The 15,778-nt window shown below is 44.4% G+C and overlaps 2 protein-coding genes across 2 annotated transcripts; one reads left to right on the top strand and one right to left on the bottom strand.

Annotated features, from left to right (window-relative positions):
• Positions 1-7,887: 7,887 nt before the first annotated feature.
• On the bottom strand, positions 7,888-12,564 carry twnk (twinkle mtDNA helicase). The gene is made up of 7 exons (XM_046376503.1): positions 12,442-12,564; positions 11,529-12,189; positions 10,632-11,337; positions 10,077-10,317; positions 9,572-9,679; positions 9,244-9,385; positions 7,888-8,936 (listed from the first exon to the last, which is right to left on the bottom strand). Exons 2-7 carry the CDS (start codon positions 12,162-12,164, stop codon positions 8,607-8,609), a joined length of 2,163 nt encoding a protein of 720 aa, XP_046232459.1. The 5' UTR covers positions 12,165-12,189; positions 12,442-12,564; the 3' UTR covers positions 7,888-8,606.
• Positions 12,565-12,714: 150 nt separating this feature from the next.
• On the top strand, positions 12,715-15,178 carry mrpl43 (mitochondrial ribosomal protein L43). Its single transcript, XM_046376504.1, has 3 exons — positions 12,715-13,008; positions 13,535-13,641; positions 14,507-15,178. The coding sequence occupies exons 1-3, from the start codon at positions 12,878-12,880 to the stop codon at positions 14,722-14,724; spliced, it is 456 nt and encodes a 151-aa protein (XP_046232460.1). The 5' UTR covers positions 12,715-12,877; the 3' UTR covers positions 14,725-15,178.
• The last annotated feature ends 600 nt before the right edge of the window (positions 15,179-15,778 follow it).

Below are 15,778 nucleotides of genomic sequence, written 5' to 3'. Positions count from 1 at the left end.
TTTATGTGACAAGTCACCATGCTGCAAACTCCAGTCTTTAAAACATTTCTGGGCTATGAAAAAGGTACAAACAGCACAAAGAGTCTACATTAGCAGCCCTGTGAGATGGATTATCATGACCAGATGTGAAGTGTGTGCCTGCTTTTGACAGAGCCCACTATATGAACTTTGTGCCTGTGAGGCAGCAGCACACACACACACACACAGCAGAGGTTGGCACATTCACTTTGTGTGCATGTAACACATTTCCTAAATTTTCAAAGAGCTGATCTCCATTTGCAAGGAAATTGGTTTACCGAACTGGGCGGCTTTGTGAGGCTGGTGGGGCTCCAGTAATCAGGCCTGATGGGAGTGGAGGAAAATTGTCTCGCTCTTATCTGGCCTCTAGGGAATTTCAGAAGAGTTGTTAGAGTAATTGATAATTGTATGTGGGCTGAATGCAGCCTGTCTGTTGATAATGACTCCCAAAAGTCAAACCTCTGAGCCTGCTCTTCACCACTCGAGCATGGGTACATTTTGTTTCTGCCGCTCTCTGCTGCTGGCTGGGCCGGGGTGTGCATGCCCAAGATGCTTATCATTGCCTCAACGCAGCCAGCCCTTCTGCAATTATGTTGTGTCGGCCCATAACCACCTCCCTTCTGCGTCCACTGTGCAGCTCATTTTATTCACAAACATGCCGGATGGAGATAATTGGCTAAAAAGTAATTGGCCAATGACGCTGCAACTCATTTTGCTCAGAAATGGCCCCTGGATCTCCTCTATTTGAGAGTCAATTTCCTGAATGTGCAACTGCAGTACTTTCCATGATGCATTAGACAAGTGCAGAGGAGGCCAGGAACATTTTTACATTTTTAGGATTTTCCCAGGTACCTCTTCTCCCTTCGTTTGCATGTCTTTTTGCATGTGGGCCTCACGTGTTTCCTGTGTTGTTCTTCTCCTCTCTCAGCATTTTACTCTACGTGTTTTGCAGTTAAAAAATAACAACACGGAAAAAAGAACCTATAGGATGTTATCAATGCAAAGAAACAAGTAAAGACACCCAGAATCCCTCACAGGAAGCTCAAGAGAGTCTGACCTAAAATCACTGATCAGCAAGGAGGAAAGGAACCAAAACAAAGCCCATGAAATCCAGGGAACCAGAGCAATGACCTGCTGATACCTGAACCCAGGAACACTGCCTTGGTGTACCTTGATCTGCTGCTCTCACAGCACTGGGAGCCCAGAAGGGGAACAAACAAAAACCTCGTATCATGTGCTTTGTGCTCTCTGACTCAGAAGTATTTAAGTATTTCTTAACTCCAAACTTGGGTTCCGTGTTCACGGTCTCCACCATCATTCCTATCAGTTATGACAAGTTAATCACTGAGATCTGGGAACACAACGATTTCAATAAAACAAATTCCACCAGAGCAGGAATCACAAGCAGTCTGATGAACGGAGAGGTTGTAAACAAGCGAACAGCTGAGCCAGCTGGACTGTAAACCGTGATGGATGTTTACAACTGACAGTTTTGGTTATAATTCCAGTGTTGACCTTCATTTTCTCCTCATGGTTTGTGTAAAACCTGATTATCTGACTGCTTGCGTTTTTACAGTCTGACAGGTCTACAGTTAAAGTTTGGTTGGGTTTAGGGCTAAAGACTCTTTGGTTAGCTTTAGGGAAATATTGTGGTGACAGTTAAGATGACTACATCATGAAGTTAGGGGACCTTGGTTGTCATGGTTACAATCATAAGGACGCAATTAAAGTCAGGGAACAAATCCAACCATGCTTTTAACAAAAACAGAACTTGAGTGTCGACTCAAAACAGGATACAAACGGTGGCCTTCAGGGGTGGACTCAGGCTTCCTCAGGGCCTTTGGGGGGGCAGTGATTGAGTCTGGTGTCATTCACAGGATGTCTAATATTGCTGTTTACCATCCGGATGAGACTTTAATGTACCTCTAATGCAAACGCGTCCCAGTCAGTATCAGACGTCCAGGGCGGATCGTGTTGTGGTGGATCATTTGCACGGGGGGAGGCGGGCCCTGGCTCTCTTTGAAATGGTTTTGGTTGTTTTGTTTGAAAATATAAAAGCTTCTTAAGAAAAAACACAGCATGCAAGACAGACTACAGAAAATTTCAGGGTCTGATAGGAGATTTACTGACAGCTGTGAATTTGACAGCAGCTATAAACTGCGTTTCCATGGAAGCTGCACAGTCAGTATTGTTTTTAATTTACTCACATTGAAGAGTTTGTCTGTCATCTGACCGGAGCATATGGTTTTTAAGCTTCACCTAATCAAAAACAAGTCGATTATGAATCATATTTCCATGTGTCTTGTAATAACCAAGCAATCAGTAACGGTCGTCCCAATCTTGTCTGCACTAATCTCCAAGAAACAGATGTTGTGCAGGAGCCATCTTTGATATATTTCTGCAGCTTTAGTTTAAACAGCTTTGGACTTAATAGTCAGAACACGTCATTTGATATGAATATTAACATTTTTGGCTTGGTTCCATGTTGGCTCTGTTTGCATTTTCTGCAGGAATTCAGCTTCTTTTGTTGTTATTGGCTGGAGCTGCGAGGGAGACTCAGCCGTCAGCCATCTAATCTGTGGATCACTGCGTCGAGGGAATTGCTTTGTCGTTTACTGAAACGTGCACTCACTCTGATGCCCATCAACTACTGTTATCCTTTTGTAACTGAGGAGCTTAATTAAAATATATAGTCATTACGCACAGAGCACAAGTGGAAAATTCAACCGCTTGCCAAAAACTCTCCACCATCCATATTTGTTGGTCTACATTTTTTATGCATACTACAAAAACTAACTGAAAATTGGTCGTCATACATTCATGTCTCTATGGAGGATACTGCACTGTTAGCTAATCAGCTCAAATGACCATGCTTATGCTGATAAAGCGTCAATTAACTGCTGCACCGGCTCTGGTTTTCTGGGCTCAGGCTTTCATGAAGCGGACAGCCAGTGTGTGCACACAGTCTGAGAAGATTAGGCAGAGAGGGGCCTCCTTTGAAGGTGGTCATGCAGACGGCTAATTTGAGAGTGAATGGCCATTTTCTTTGGCCTGGCTCTGGAGTATGCCTGGTTGGCTTGGCAAAGCTGTCTCCATCTCCCTTTCTCTGTTTCTCGCTGTCGGAGTGAATTAAAAGAAAGGCTGGTGTGAGGTGCTGGAGCCCTGCCAGGAGCTTCACTTGTCCCTGGTTGTAGGATTCTGACCACTTGCATGAGAGAAATGAGGCCCTCGACTCATTAAAAACAGAGATGGGTGCTCCTAAAAGCCCCATCGACTATTCCCTCCTACTCAGACTCCACTTTTCAAACCTCAAACCCACCACTACCACCACTGTAATTATGCTCTTGTTGTCACCCCACCTGGCCCCTTATTTAACCTCTCCAGTATCCGGACAAACCAGAACTGCAGAGTAAGATGGTTCATCCTCTCCAGTCCCCTCAGGGCTCTTGAAAAGCCTCCGCACTCGTGGTGCCAGAGCAGATTAAGCCCCTCAACGCTTTTTTTTGGCCACATCTTGGTGTTACATAAGCCCTGGGCATGCTGGTGTCTCTCAAAAGCGTTCCCTGTCATGCTCACAAGGCAGAGAGTGGCCAGCCGAGAGCACAGTGCATGCAGGTGTTTACAGTAAAGCTCCGTTACTGGGGTTGGATGATCGGCTAAAGGCCCATTGCTAATCCTACGAGACGGTCCGGCATCTGAGCCACGACCACATGGTATCCTCAGCATGGTTTGAGCGACTGAAGAGGGCCACATTAACTGAAGAAGTGATGGCACCTGCAAGGATGCTGGAACGGGTGCGAGACAGTCCCCATCTCGACACGAGTGCACCCAAATGCGATACATGCCGGTTGACCTTTGGGTGTTTGTAGGTGAACCACTCTACCTGCCACCGACAGAGAGGTAAAGCACTGCAGGCACTCTCGGAGAGGTTCATTATGTACACTCGGCTGCACTTTTCTCTGACTCACAAAGGTCTTTACAGTTCAGTTCCACTAAATCTAGTCTGAGACACACATGCTTTAAGCTGGCACACTCAGGAGCAGAGAAGAACGACAGAATGAATTTTTTATTAAGCATTGTGTCCGCTCAACATCGTAGCCAGTCAGAAAAAACGACCTGGTCAGTTTGTTTTAGGTCTGGAATCAAACACGAGGAGCTCAGAGAAGAGCCGGAGTGATTCTGTGCAGGTGTCCTCACAGAGGAAGAAACTCTATCAGGCTGTGGCCTCAGTTTTGGTCATTTCATGGGGTTCATTGGCATTAAGAAAAATGCAACATTAGCCTTTAAGTTTCACATAACGGGCTGAAAGACGAGTTCTGGAGGCACAGAGGGGAGAATGATGTGCATGTGGTTATTAATGTACACAGTGGCAGGCATGCTGTTGGGTAATGTGGGTCAAACGTGCAGAGTGCACGTGAGTAAGTGAGGCAGAGTAACCCCCACCCCACCCCCGTCCTCCAAACCACCCCTTTGTCCCGACATTAAGGGGATGGTGGGGCATCTTGGATCAGCTTTGAGTGTAAAACAGCTTCTGGTTTGTCTGCGAGCCACATGTGTCCTCAGCAAGCTCTGGCTGCGAGCACACAGAGTAACAAGGCATTTGTACTTTGTGTTGCTTTGAAGGGAACGGATGTTACTTCTGAACATTTCAGACCGCAGCTCGGTAGATTCACAGTATCAGAGCAAAGACTGTGCAGAGACTCCTGGTAGAAATATCGGGTCCCGCTTCGAAAGGAAAAGAAAAGTTTCTCTGTTCACTTCAAAAACAGAAAGTGTGATGTGACAGACTCTGTGTGCTGATGAACTTGCTCTACATACTCACTGTGTCCCTACATGCTCTCAATGTTCTTCCCAGCGTGCTCTGTCACACTTTCTATTTTAATGTCACTCTGGGTCAAATCATGTTCTCGCTCCTTCTTCAAGCTGCTAAACATGGGGTTTATCAAACACAATATGAAAACTCACAAGCAGAATATTCAGGTAATTCCCTTTTGGAGTTCATCTTTGTCTTTTTAAAGTACGACTCCTTTAACTGTCGATGTGCATATTGCACCACCACACAGATCTAAACTGTATACTGAATATGAAGCTATGGGGAGCAGTTGGTTAGCTTGGTTTAGCATGAGGACTGTAAGCTGAGGCAAACAGGTGTCCTGGCTCCAGTCAGTCCTGCACAAACACACCTGTAAAACCACAATTTCATTTTTACACTTCAGGTGTTGTCCCGCTCAAACAAACAAGTTATGAGGTGTTTAATTTGTGAACTTTAGAGGTGCTGGCAGACAGTTTTTGTTACCTTTGAAAAGACTGAGGGCGAGCTGTTCCTAGTCTTTAAGCTAAGCGGTTGCGGAGTGATATTGATAATTCTCATCTACCTCCTGGCAAGAAAGGGAATTATCAGAAACAGATCATACAGATCATAACCAAGGTCAGCTGAAAAAAAAAAAAAAAACCCAACATGATCTCATCTTGGATGTCAAGTCAAGTCCAGTTGCTACGCAAAAGCCCCCGGCTGACTAACTCAAATGGAAGGCCCTGAAATTACCTCCAGACTTGGTCAAATAGTTGCCTTAAAGAAGGGCAGCTAATGGGGCTGAGAGCTATGCATGCATGTCATGTATCCATGTATCCCATGATCAGCGGTGCCAGGAGCAGCTGGGGCCTCGAGTTCATTGGCTGTAACAATGCCTGGATTTTTCACCGTTTGTAGAATCAGTTTGTGGGGTTGTTTATCTGATACTCTTCATTATGACCTCCGATCATGATGTTTTCAGTGGACTTTGGGTCAAGTGCTTCACAAGAGAAAGGGTTTATCTGCAGCTGAAACATCTTTTCTTAGCCTCACTTGATTCACATCCTCTCATATCCCACAGCGTTTTAATGAAGAGGAATGCGTTTGGTCTCCGCACAATTTGTTTCCGTCGTGATTAAGAGCTGCGTAACTCAAGTTGTTTCATCTCCAGATGGCAGCTATTTGAATAGGCATGCAAAGCTCCGATCAGCGCAGGCCATTCAAAACAAAGACAGCAATCACGTACAGCGCCGCACTCTGATATACACAGCAATTTCAGGCTTGAACAGAACCTGTTTACTCTGTGGGAAGAAACAGAAAACTTGAGCTGTCATCCTTGAAAGCTTGCTCAGATGAAGTTCACAAAGTACCACAAAGTATGACTGACAACTGCAGGGTGTGAGTATTTGAGAAAGTTCTGCACATCTGCACGCATTTGTGTCGCACTCGTTTTTTGTGTTTTTCCCTCTTATGAGGAGCTGGCAGGCGACAGAGCCGCCATCATCTGGGTGTAGTAATGCCTCGAAACACAAAGAGCCCCATTCAGAGGCCTCAGCAGCCACATCCCACACCCACACAGTCAAGAGGACACCCAGAGTTATCCAGCACACAGCCTGGAGTCATTACGGAGAGTGATGTGTGCTCGCACTGCAGTAAAACATTCACAGGAAAGCACTGAGCATTAAAGACAGCCTCAGAGAAGAAATACTGGGAGCACGGAGGACAGAAGATATAAAAAAACACTGTCCAGGAACTCTCTGCCTCCTGCCATCTCATCAGACATACACAGGAATGACTCCCACAGCTTACAACAATATTTTACAGCGTCGGCTACCCGAGGAGCTCAGAGGTCCACATACCATGTGTAAAGTGAGTGTGGTGCCAGGAGCTTCCCTGGACTGGTCTGTCAGAGAGCCAGCAGAGATCTCAGAGGCAGACAGAGAGGCCCCAAAGTCTGAGAACTGCAAACTGAGGCAGAGGACAATACTGAAGGAGAGTGCCACCAATATTAAACATCAAAGTCTGGGTACAGGAGTAGCACATATGTGAACAAAGTGGTGAGCAGAGTTGTGAAGAAAAGCCCTTTGTGGCTCAAGAAGAAGCTGTATGATGTGGGATAAAAATCCTCAAGTGATGTCGTTTGAGTCGGCGTCAAATGGGGCTGAAGAGTTTGGAAATGAAAAAAAACTGGAGGTGTGCAGCTTAGAGAGAAGTGGGTTAACCAGACTTCTGTAGCTAGCTACATTAGCTACATTAGCCCCTGTGAGCCCAACACACCTGGACTTCTGGACAAACTTGCGGTTGAGTTGCATTGTGGGCAATGTAGACACCAGATTTTGTCAAGGAGAAAACACCTCACTTCTGCAGCATCACTTTTTAATATGTTTTCTATGTGTGTGTGTGTGTGCTAAATTGATGCATTAAAATGCATTAAAGGTGTGTATGTCGGTTATCTATGGTTTAGTTTCCATACATTTCTGCTGCAACGGGAGTTAAGTGTCTTAATGAGATTCTCAAAGTGCAAAGATCTTTAATTTTTTAAGGAGTCTGACTTCCTGGGTGATAAAAAAACCAAAAAAAAAATCACTGTGTGGGAGCCAAGGTTGAAAATCAAAGGCCCTGATATCAAACACACGGGCGCCTTCATATTCCCGCACTGTGAACCACTCGCTTCATATCATAAATCTGAAATCTATTTGGCTTTGCAGTGACTGGGATGAAAAACGACCCCTCAACCATCAATACGTCCTGCAGCAGCCCACAGTGCAGCTGAAAACTGCTGATTCTACACATAACCCCACACCACCAGAGCAGGGACTTAACCCCTGAAATATTCATGTGAAGATGTTTCGAAACACATTTATTAAAAGTCACTCAGTTTGAATAATGGATTGTGTAATGTGACACTGGAGAGGTCTCAGTCTGATGAGACAGACAGTGAAAAGAAAGCATTAAACAGGTGCACTGAAACCTCTAGAAACCCATGACCTAATTAACACGTGTAAACTGACACCACTTAATTATCGGTGTTAAAAGCAGGTAACACTCAAAGCAGCAGGGCAAAAGGAGGCCAAAGATCCAACTAGAAGATTTATATGAAAAGCAATCACATAAGAGGACTACAGTACAGTAATGAACAGTGCATAATTAACCATTTCCTGTCACGAGGCAAAATAGATGAATTAAGTCAGTGATATTTCACTCTCATCAGCCTCTCTCTGTAGTGAACTGTCATCTATAAAGCACACACTGCCCCCTGCTGACCACAGATGAAAACAGACAGTGAGCTGCACCACAGGCATTTTATTAAAAAAGGGAATTCAGTTACTCATAACTGTATGACAAAAAGTCAGTAGAGAGCACACTATGGTAACTATGTAAGTGCTGGCAAGCAGACGGTGTCAGAAATACTGAGCACTGACACGAAAACAGTAGCTCCTGGAATCACAGTATTGTTTTTGAAACTGAAGAAGAGTATTTCAAGAGAGAATTCAGTCTTAATGCACAGTAGTTCCTTCATAGAAAACTTTTACAAACTGTGTTAGAGCCTAACATGTACGAACACCTCATCTTCATCATCAGAGCTGTTATTTCATATACTGTATAATACATATAAACCTCATTTTGCATTGTTGCAACATACTTGATGTTCAGCTTAGTTGAACCTTACGTTATGGACATAAAACTGTCTAATATGATCGGCCACAAGATATCTCAGCATCTCTCTAACCTTCAAATATAAATGTGGAAGTGATCCACAACCAACAGAGAAAATGAGCCATTACTGAAACTCTTTTTATTCCTTCCGCCTGTTCTCATTTCCAGTTGCAGGACTCTTAGTAGCTCGGGAAGTCTTTCTTGTTTCGGACGCTTTCTCTTTCTTAACGTCTGCCTTCTTCGCCGCCGGCGTGACCTCCTCGTTTTCTGGCTTGGTGGGGACCTTCCTCAGCTTTTGCTTGCCCTTGATGGGAGTCGAGAAGGTGAGCGACGACTTGACGAACTCCAAGGGGAAGATGCCCACGTCTCCATCGAAGCGGTTCTTGGTCACCTGCAGGGAGCGGCGGCCGGGACTCGTCACCAGCTTCTTCTCCTGCAGAATGAGGACGTTGTCGGCTTCTTGGCTGGCCTAGAGGGGGAGAACAGAAGATGTGTCAGGAGACGTGTGTTTTCAAGATAACGTCGAGTCAGTGAACACAACGAAGGCTCTGAGGGTTAATGGCTGTAAAACAAAAGCATGTTTATGGACTAATATAATTTACTACTTATTTCTATTTTGTATTAACACAACAACAAATTTCTGAAATTGGATTTATTTAAATCTGTTCATGAAATAACCACATCCCACTAAGTCATAATGAAGTAGAAAAGGGAACCTGTCCCTTGTCTTTCCCTTCCAGGTTAATCAAACTAAGGTAAACCTTCCTCTGCGTTACCTTTGCTGAACCAAAGATGGATGCTGTCTGCAGCTCTCGGTCATCCTCCTCCTTCCTGGGATGAATGATCAGAGTGACGTGGCAGCTGCTGTTGGTGGCAAACTTCCTGAACGCTCCGACAATGTGGTCCTGGACTGCAAACCTGGACCACGTGACACACCATTTATTTCCATATGTGTGCACTGATGTACAAGAAATCTACATTCAGATTACAATGCTGACGTTACAAAGTCAAACTAAGCTAAGCGTTTGGCAGCAGCTTTATTCACACTGACACAGGCTAGAAATTATTCATCTTCCTAAGTGTCATCGGTTGACTCTTACTCACTTGTCTACTGTGAGGTTTTCCTGGCCCATCATGAACTGCAGGTTGTCTATGATGACGTGGTTGATATCATACATGTAGACAGCATGTTGCATTGTGTCCAGCACTGTCCTACAGCAAAGGGTCGGAGAAGGGTCAGACCAAAATGACTCGTTCATGTCAATCTGTTGATATAAAATCTTTATTGTACTGCAGGTAAACAAATTCAGCTCACATTTAACACATGTCATAGTAAATTTCCATGTATTTTTACAAAAGTACTTCAGATTTAGTGCTGTGACTGACAATTATCTTCATGACTAAGTGTTTGGTCAATAAAATCTCAAAGACTCAAGTAGGAAAAATTATCTTTATCTTAAAACTGAAGCATTCACTGAGATGTTATTCAGCTGCTCCTGAAGTCATCTGGTTGAATTACCTGATGTTCTGCTATAACAAATGGGATTAAACAGAAAGAAGACTTTATCCATGCAAACCTAGTTGGGTTCCTGAGACAAGTAAGACTCACCGGATGTTCTGCTGACCATGGAAAGTCATGAAGTAGAGTGGCAGCTCTTCGAACTTGTCTGCCCAGAAATCATACCGCTCCAAGTTTTCCTCCAGCCTCTGCATGGCAAACTGCGTCAGCATGATCTTAGCCAGTCGCACGTTGCTGATCTCAAAGCTGCCCCATAACGTGTTGACGCCCTGCATGCAAAGGTCCAGGGCTACCTCACTGATTAAGGTGGTCTTCCCACTGCCCGTAGGACCTGATAAACACAACACCATATGTATTAAAATAAAGTGATGTTCAAAGGATGTAAAGCGGAGCAACAGAGGAGTTGGGCAATTATATATGGGTTCATCTTTACGTGTGGCACCTTTCAAATTGAACACAGTCATTTGAGTCACTGTTAATATAAAATATTGATTAGACATAGATTTAATGTTTAATGTTTTTGGGCTAAAAAAATGTGTATTTACATCAGCGCTAAACAGTTAAGTGCGGACAATTTTTTTAGATTCTTTTTAACAAAAAAAGAAAACGACCGACTGAGCCTTTGGACATCATGTGTCCTTATACCTGTGAACACAGTCAGCTCCCCCTTGCGGTGTCCCTTCAGGATTCTGTTGAGCTCTGGAAACCTCGTCCACTTCACTCCAGCCACCTGGTCCGTGTTCACCAGCTCCCCGTACACGTCTTCTCTGAGCTGCTTGAAGGACACTATGGACTTGTGGGCAGCTGGAATGGAGGATTTGATGATCTGGCTGAAGTTCATCCCCCGAGCAAGCGCCTCCACAGGGGAAGGTCGGCACTCCCCGGGCCGCACCAGTGAGCAACGCCTCAGACCCAGCTTGCGCGAATAAATCTTTGACGCCTCCCAGGAGCGAATGTCGCCTCCCAACCACAGAGTCACACGCTTAAACTGCTCCAGATAAGGCAGCAGGATCGGTGGAAGGCAGGTGACCCCACGTGGAAGGGCAACACTGGGGAGTCCAGTGGCCTGACTCACAGCCAGAGTGTCCAGCTCATGTCCAGTCAGCACCACCTCCGAGTCCATATGGCCCACCAGGGGGAGGCCAAACAGGTTGTAGTAAGAATTACTCTTTGGGATGGTAGCTTCATTATAAATAACTCTGTCAGAGTCTGAGCTTTGCTGGGCGGAGAGAAGCTTCACCCCCTTTAAGGAGATGTCCGGTCCACCAAACCAAGGTAAAACCAGACTCTTGGTAGGTTTGAAGAGCCTCACAGAAAACTTCTTGAGTGTTGCATTTGAGAACTTTGAGATCTGAAAGAAAACATAAATCAGCCTTATCATCCAGAAAACAGCCATAAGAAATGGCGTCTGACAACAGTGTTGTTCCTTTGATTATTCTGGCATAAAAAAGAAAACCCTCATACAATGTAAGGACACATGCAATCATTCATGTTCCTTTGGACACACCAGCACATATCTCGCTAATTCAAACTCAGCAATACCTGAAACATGGTTTTAATCAAGTGAGCCTCATCCTCAGGGAGGTCAGTGAAGGGCACAGAGCTGGACCAGATCCTCTGCACCTCCCGCAGCTCTCTCTCCCTCTGCTCCTGCTCCTCCACACTCTCTGGATATCCTAGCAGCACATGGGGGGTGAGGAATCCCTGCTCTTCCTTCTGCATCACCTCCAGGCAGTCCTGGAGATCCTCCCAGCTCCCTTCCACCTGCGTGTCTTTGCACAGAAACTGTCCGGTGGTTTTGTCGATGAACAAGGAGAAGCTGTCCTTCCTGGCAGACGAGTCAACAAAAATGCTCTGGATGTGGAGGCAGCTGTAGCCATCGTGGAACTTAATGTCTTTGGTGCGCAGATACTGTTTGATATCTGTGACACTGATGGGGCTGGCAGGAAACTCTACAGTATACTTAGTATGCTTTGTATAAGCCCTGGTCACACTTTGTTGCAGGAAGCAGCCTTTACCCTGAAGCTGTAAACGACATGGGGCCTCAGGAGGCCTGTGAAGGTGCCTCTGATTGAGAAGGGTTAGACAGAGGGATGGAAAGCGTCCTTGGTGGAGGAGCTTCTGGGCTGCCACCTGCAGGATGCAGGTAGTTCCATTTGGCAGCAAACTGCCCCACATGAGTTATCTGGTTAGGACACTGAACCTGCAACAGACATGAACACAAGAAGAAACATTAGTCATGAAAATAAAAAGAAACATTAGCCTAAAACAAGTCACAGCAATATCACAAAGACACGTCGTGGGTGACCTATGCTAACGTTACTCAAAGAAACGACAGACAGTGACGCACGTAAGTTATTTTCTATTAGCCCACGTCGGCTATACACAAAAAAATTATTTATGTGTGAAAACCTCAACTACAAATAATTTAAGTTTTATAAAAGAAGAAACACACTCGAAATCCAGTTTACTGGCTCCGTTGCTTGACTTCATTTCCCCCCATGCTCACTCAAGCTCAATCCCGGGCTATTGTGTGTGCTGTCGAAACAAGTCCGTGTGGAACATACGGAAAATTGTCATGCTACATTTTACAATTTTACATTTCAAACATTTTAAACCCCTCAATTGAATTTTACTAAATTAAACTCACACTCAGAATTTGAATTTCCCGATGGAATAAGTGTGATAATGAATTTGTATTTACTTTAAATATCGTATCGATTTTAGGTTTCACTCCGGAGCCTCTCCTCGACGGACCGCGCTGTGTACATGCCCGTCAAGTTGTCCTCTGTGCTCGTTGTTGCTGTTTTACGTGGTTAGCGGGCTGATTTGTCGGGAGGTTTTTACGATATCTAACTTAAATAATATAATCGTTGATCGGCGGTTTAACGATGACATCCAGGGGGACGCCGAGTCGCTTCCTTCAAAGCGTTCTTCAGAACGGTGTCGGCCGGTACGTCTGCCAGCTTAAGCGGATCTCCCTCATTTTCTCCAAAAAGGCACAGAGCTCGTTGGGAGTCAGGTAAAAAAAACAAACAAACAAACACAAACAGTGTACTTATATCAGTGGTAATGTGTGTAGTATGGATGCTGAGTAGGTGACAAAAGGACTCAATAACCGTTTTCCTCTCTGTCGACAGCAAAGAAATATGCTAAGATTCTGTTGTAGTGTTAACATTACTTTACGTTAATAAAAACATGTTCACAGTTCACAAGTTACAAGTCAAGGTTAGTTAGTTAGCATACAGTTATTGGTACAGAAACAATGGCAGTATTTTAGTTTGAAATATAGTGTATTTGAAATGTCCAGAGGCTGAAAATACTCAGGTAAAGTACAGATACCTCAAAACTGCTTTCGCTTGAATGAATGTACGGCATTACATCATGGCCAGTAACGTAAGTAATCATCACATCATCTGATCGTTGTTGATGTTGGACACTGGGAACTGATTCGATTTAAAAGTGATGCAGACCAGATCCACAGTCTTCCTGCACGACCTCCACATCAAAAAGCATTTTGACCCCAGCTTTCCTCCCTTCTTTTTCAGGGAGTTTATTGAAGAGGGGGTGGTGGATTATGCCAAGAAGAACCCTTCAACTGTTGTGTATGTGTCTCCTCAGTCAGGCAGGATACCCAAAATAGTTGCAGAATACTGTAAGTATCCATGGCTTTGTGTTTTGATGGGATGTTACGTGTGTTATGTATATGCTAATGTTTATTATGCTGGCCTGTAGACCCCTGACTCGGTTTTCCTTATAATTAGGACCAGATTAGACAGGTGTTCAGAATCACATCATTCAAGTTTATTGTTTTACACAAAAAATTATTTATGGCCTGTTTAGTGAACAAATTAGTTAGAATACTTGTTTCATTTCACTAGTATATTCCGCTTAGTGCCAAAGCTGCCCTCCAGAGAGTCGTGGTACACACATTAAAACAAACAATAAAGCAACTCAAAGCAGTCTTCTGAGGCAAATTGTTTTATCAAAAGTTAAAACATCAAAATGCTGCTTGTATAAAATCATACACAAAAGTTCAGGTTCAGGCATGTAATCAGCCCTTTTGGTGAAGTCTGTGGAAAGATTCTGCACTAAATGTGAAAATGTTAGGGCCTCTCTAACAACAAAGGCTCTACTGGAGACTAAAGACGGCAAAACCACGTGTCAGCGGAGAAACCTACAAGCTTTATTTTTTTTTTGAAAATTAACCATACTTAAAGTTCAAAAGAAATCAAACCATATGACAATAGGAAACAGAGAACTGCAGCACAACAGCAACGCTGTTATATATGTTATTACTCCTAGATACTGTAGGGGGCAGTGTAAAACAGGTTTTTCTGAGACCTCTATTCAGGTAGATGTGACGTCCCACTGGCAGTTTCATTTGACGTTTGAGTCTCGCCCAGAATCATTTGTTCTTGTTCACACTGTTTCATTTCACAATAGGCAGGTTGGTCAGCAAGAAAAGGCTGCACACAAGTCAGTCACGCTGATTCATTTCCTCTTTTTCCTCCCTGCAGTAAACGGAAGCGTGAGGGAAGAAGTCGTCACAAACAAAACGTCTTTGCAGATTTCAGAGCTCATGACCAAGCTGACCAATCAGTCTGGCCTGGACGTCATCCGCATCCGCAAGCCCTTCCACACAGACAGCCCCAGTATCCAGGGCCAGTGGCACCCGTTCACCAACCGGCCCCCGTCTATCGGCCCCATCAGACCGCAGAAACAGGAAGCTAAATAAGGACTAACCAAAGTTGAAAAGTTAGGCTCAATGAGTGCTCCATTTCTGACTACTCTTGCAAGATGTGTTCTTCTTTTTGAATCTGCTCAAGTGTCTACAATCCAAATTCAGTCACAACTAAAGCAGCTCTCATGTTTACAGCAGTCGCAATGCATTTGTTGGATAATTCTGCAGAAGACCCCACTATCCACTGAATATGTGTTGCTGTGCCCTTTTGTCTCGTTGTGGCAGCAAAGTCACTTCAGCTGTGCAGCAGCAAAGTGCACACAGCGCCAACTCTGAATGCCACATTTGAATAGACTCTACGTGAATCCACCAGGGGCTTGTCAGCTGACATTAAAAAGCAGATGCATGTTTTTCATCTCAAGGTAAACTGATGATTTGTGTAAAAACTAAAACACTTCGGAGTAGATGAAACTTTGTACAGAATAAAAGAAAAGATTGTGCAAATGCAGGCATTTGTGTTTAAATTTAGATTTTTCTTCTGTGTTTGAACAGCTTGTCAGAAGTACAGCAGCAAAGCAAACGTGACTGCAGTGGTGCCGTCTGCATCATTAAGTTCGACTGTGGTTAGCACTGTCGCCTCATAGCAAGAGGGTTCCAGGTTCGAATCCCGCTCTGGAGTTTGCATGTTCTTTGTGTGTTGGCCCTGTGACTGACTGGCGACCAGTCCAGGGTTTCCCCCGCCTCTCGCCCGTAGTCAGCTGGGATAGGCTCCAGCTCCCCCGTGACCCTGACGGATAAGTGGTATAGAAAATGGATGGATGGATGATTTAACCGCAGTCAAATTACTTCACATGTAAAGACGCATGTCAGCTGTATACCTTTTTTTTATTTGCATGACAAGAGGAATGTACACGTTTCTACAGTTTCATACTGTTTGGAGGTTCTTCGCTGTTTAACTTTAAATGAGCTGAAATGAACGTGACAGATGGTTGATGTGGTAGCTTCAGGGGCGAGCCTTGACCTTCCGCACTGAGCTGTCCTCTGTATCGCCTGTTAAAAGAAGACTAACACTCTGCCAGTGGGTGATTTGTTCATATTCAACAAGGCA

This window comes from Scatophagus argus, chromosome 21 (genome assembly GCF_020382885.2).
Source record: "Scatophagus argus isolate fScaArg1 chromosome 21, fScaArg1.pri, whole genome shotgun sequence".
Classification (NCBI taxonomy): domain Eukaryota; kingdom Metazoa; phylum Chordata; class Actinopteri; family Scatophagidae; genus Scatophagus; species Scatophagus argus.
This window is presented reverse-complemented; position numbering and strand designations above follow the sequence as displayed.

Coding starts and splice junctions, on each gene's coding strand:
- twnk (XM_046376503.1), bottom strand. CDS start 12,164: ATGTGGGGCAGTTTGCTGCCAAATGGAACTACCTGCATCCTGCAGGTG. Junction 11,338..11,528: donor TGATTAAAACCATGTTTCAG/GTATTGCTGAGT, acceptor GTTTTCTTTCAG/ATCTCAAAGTTCTCAAATGC. Junction 9,680..10,076: donor CATGGTCAGCAGAACATCCG/GTGAGTCTTACT, acceptor CCTTTGCTGTAG/GACAGTGCTGGACACAATGC.
- mrpl43 (XM_046376504.1), top strand. CDS start 12,878: ATGACATCCAGGGGGACGCCGAGTCGCTTCCTTCAAAGCGTTCTTCAG. Junction 13,009..13,534: donor CAGAGCTCGTTGGGAGTCAG/GTAAAAAAAACA, acceptor CTTCTTTTTCAG/GGAGTTTATTGAAGAGGGGG. Junction 13,642..14,506: donor CAAAATAGTTGCAGAATACT/GTAAGTATCCAT, acceptor TCCTCCCTGCAG/TAAACGGAAGCGTGAGGGAA.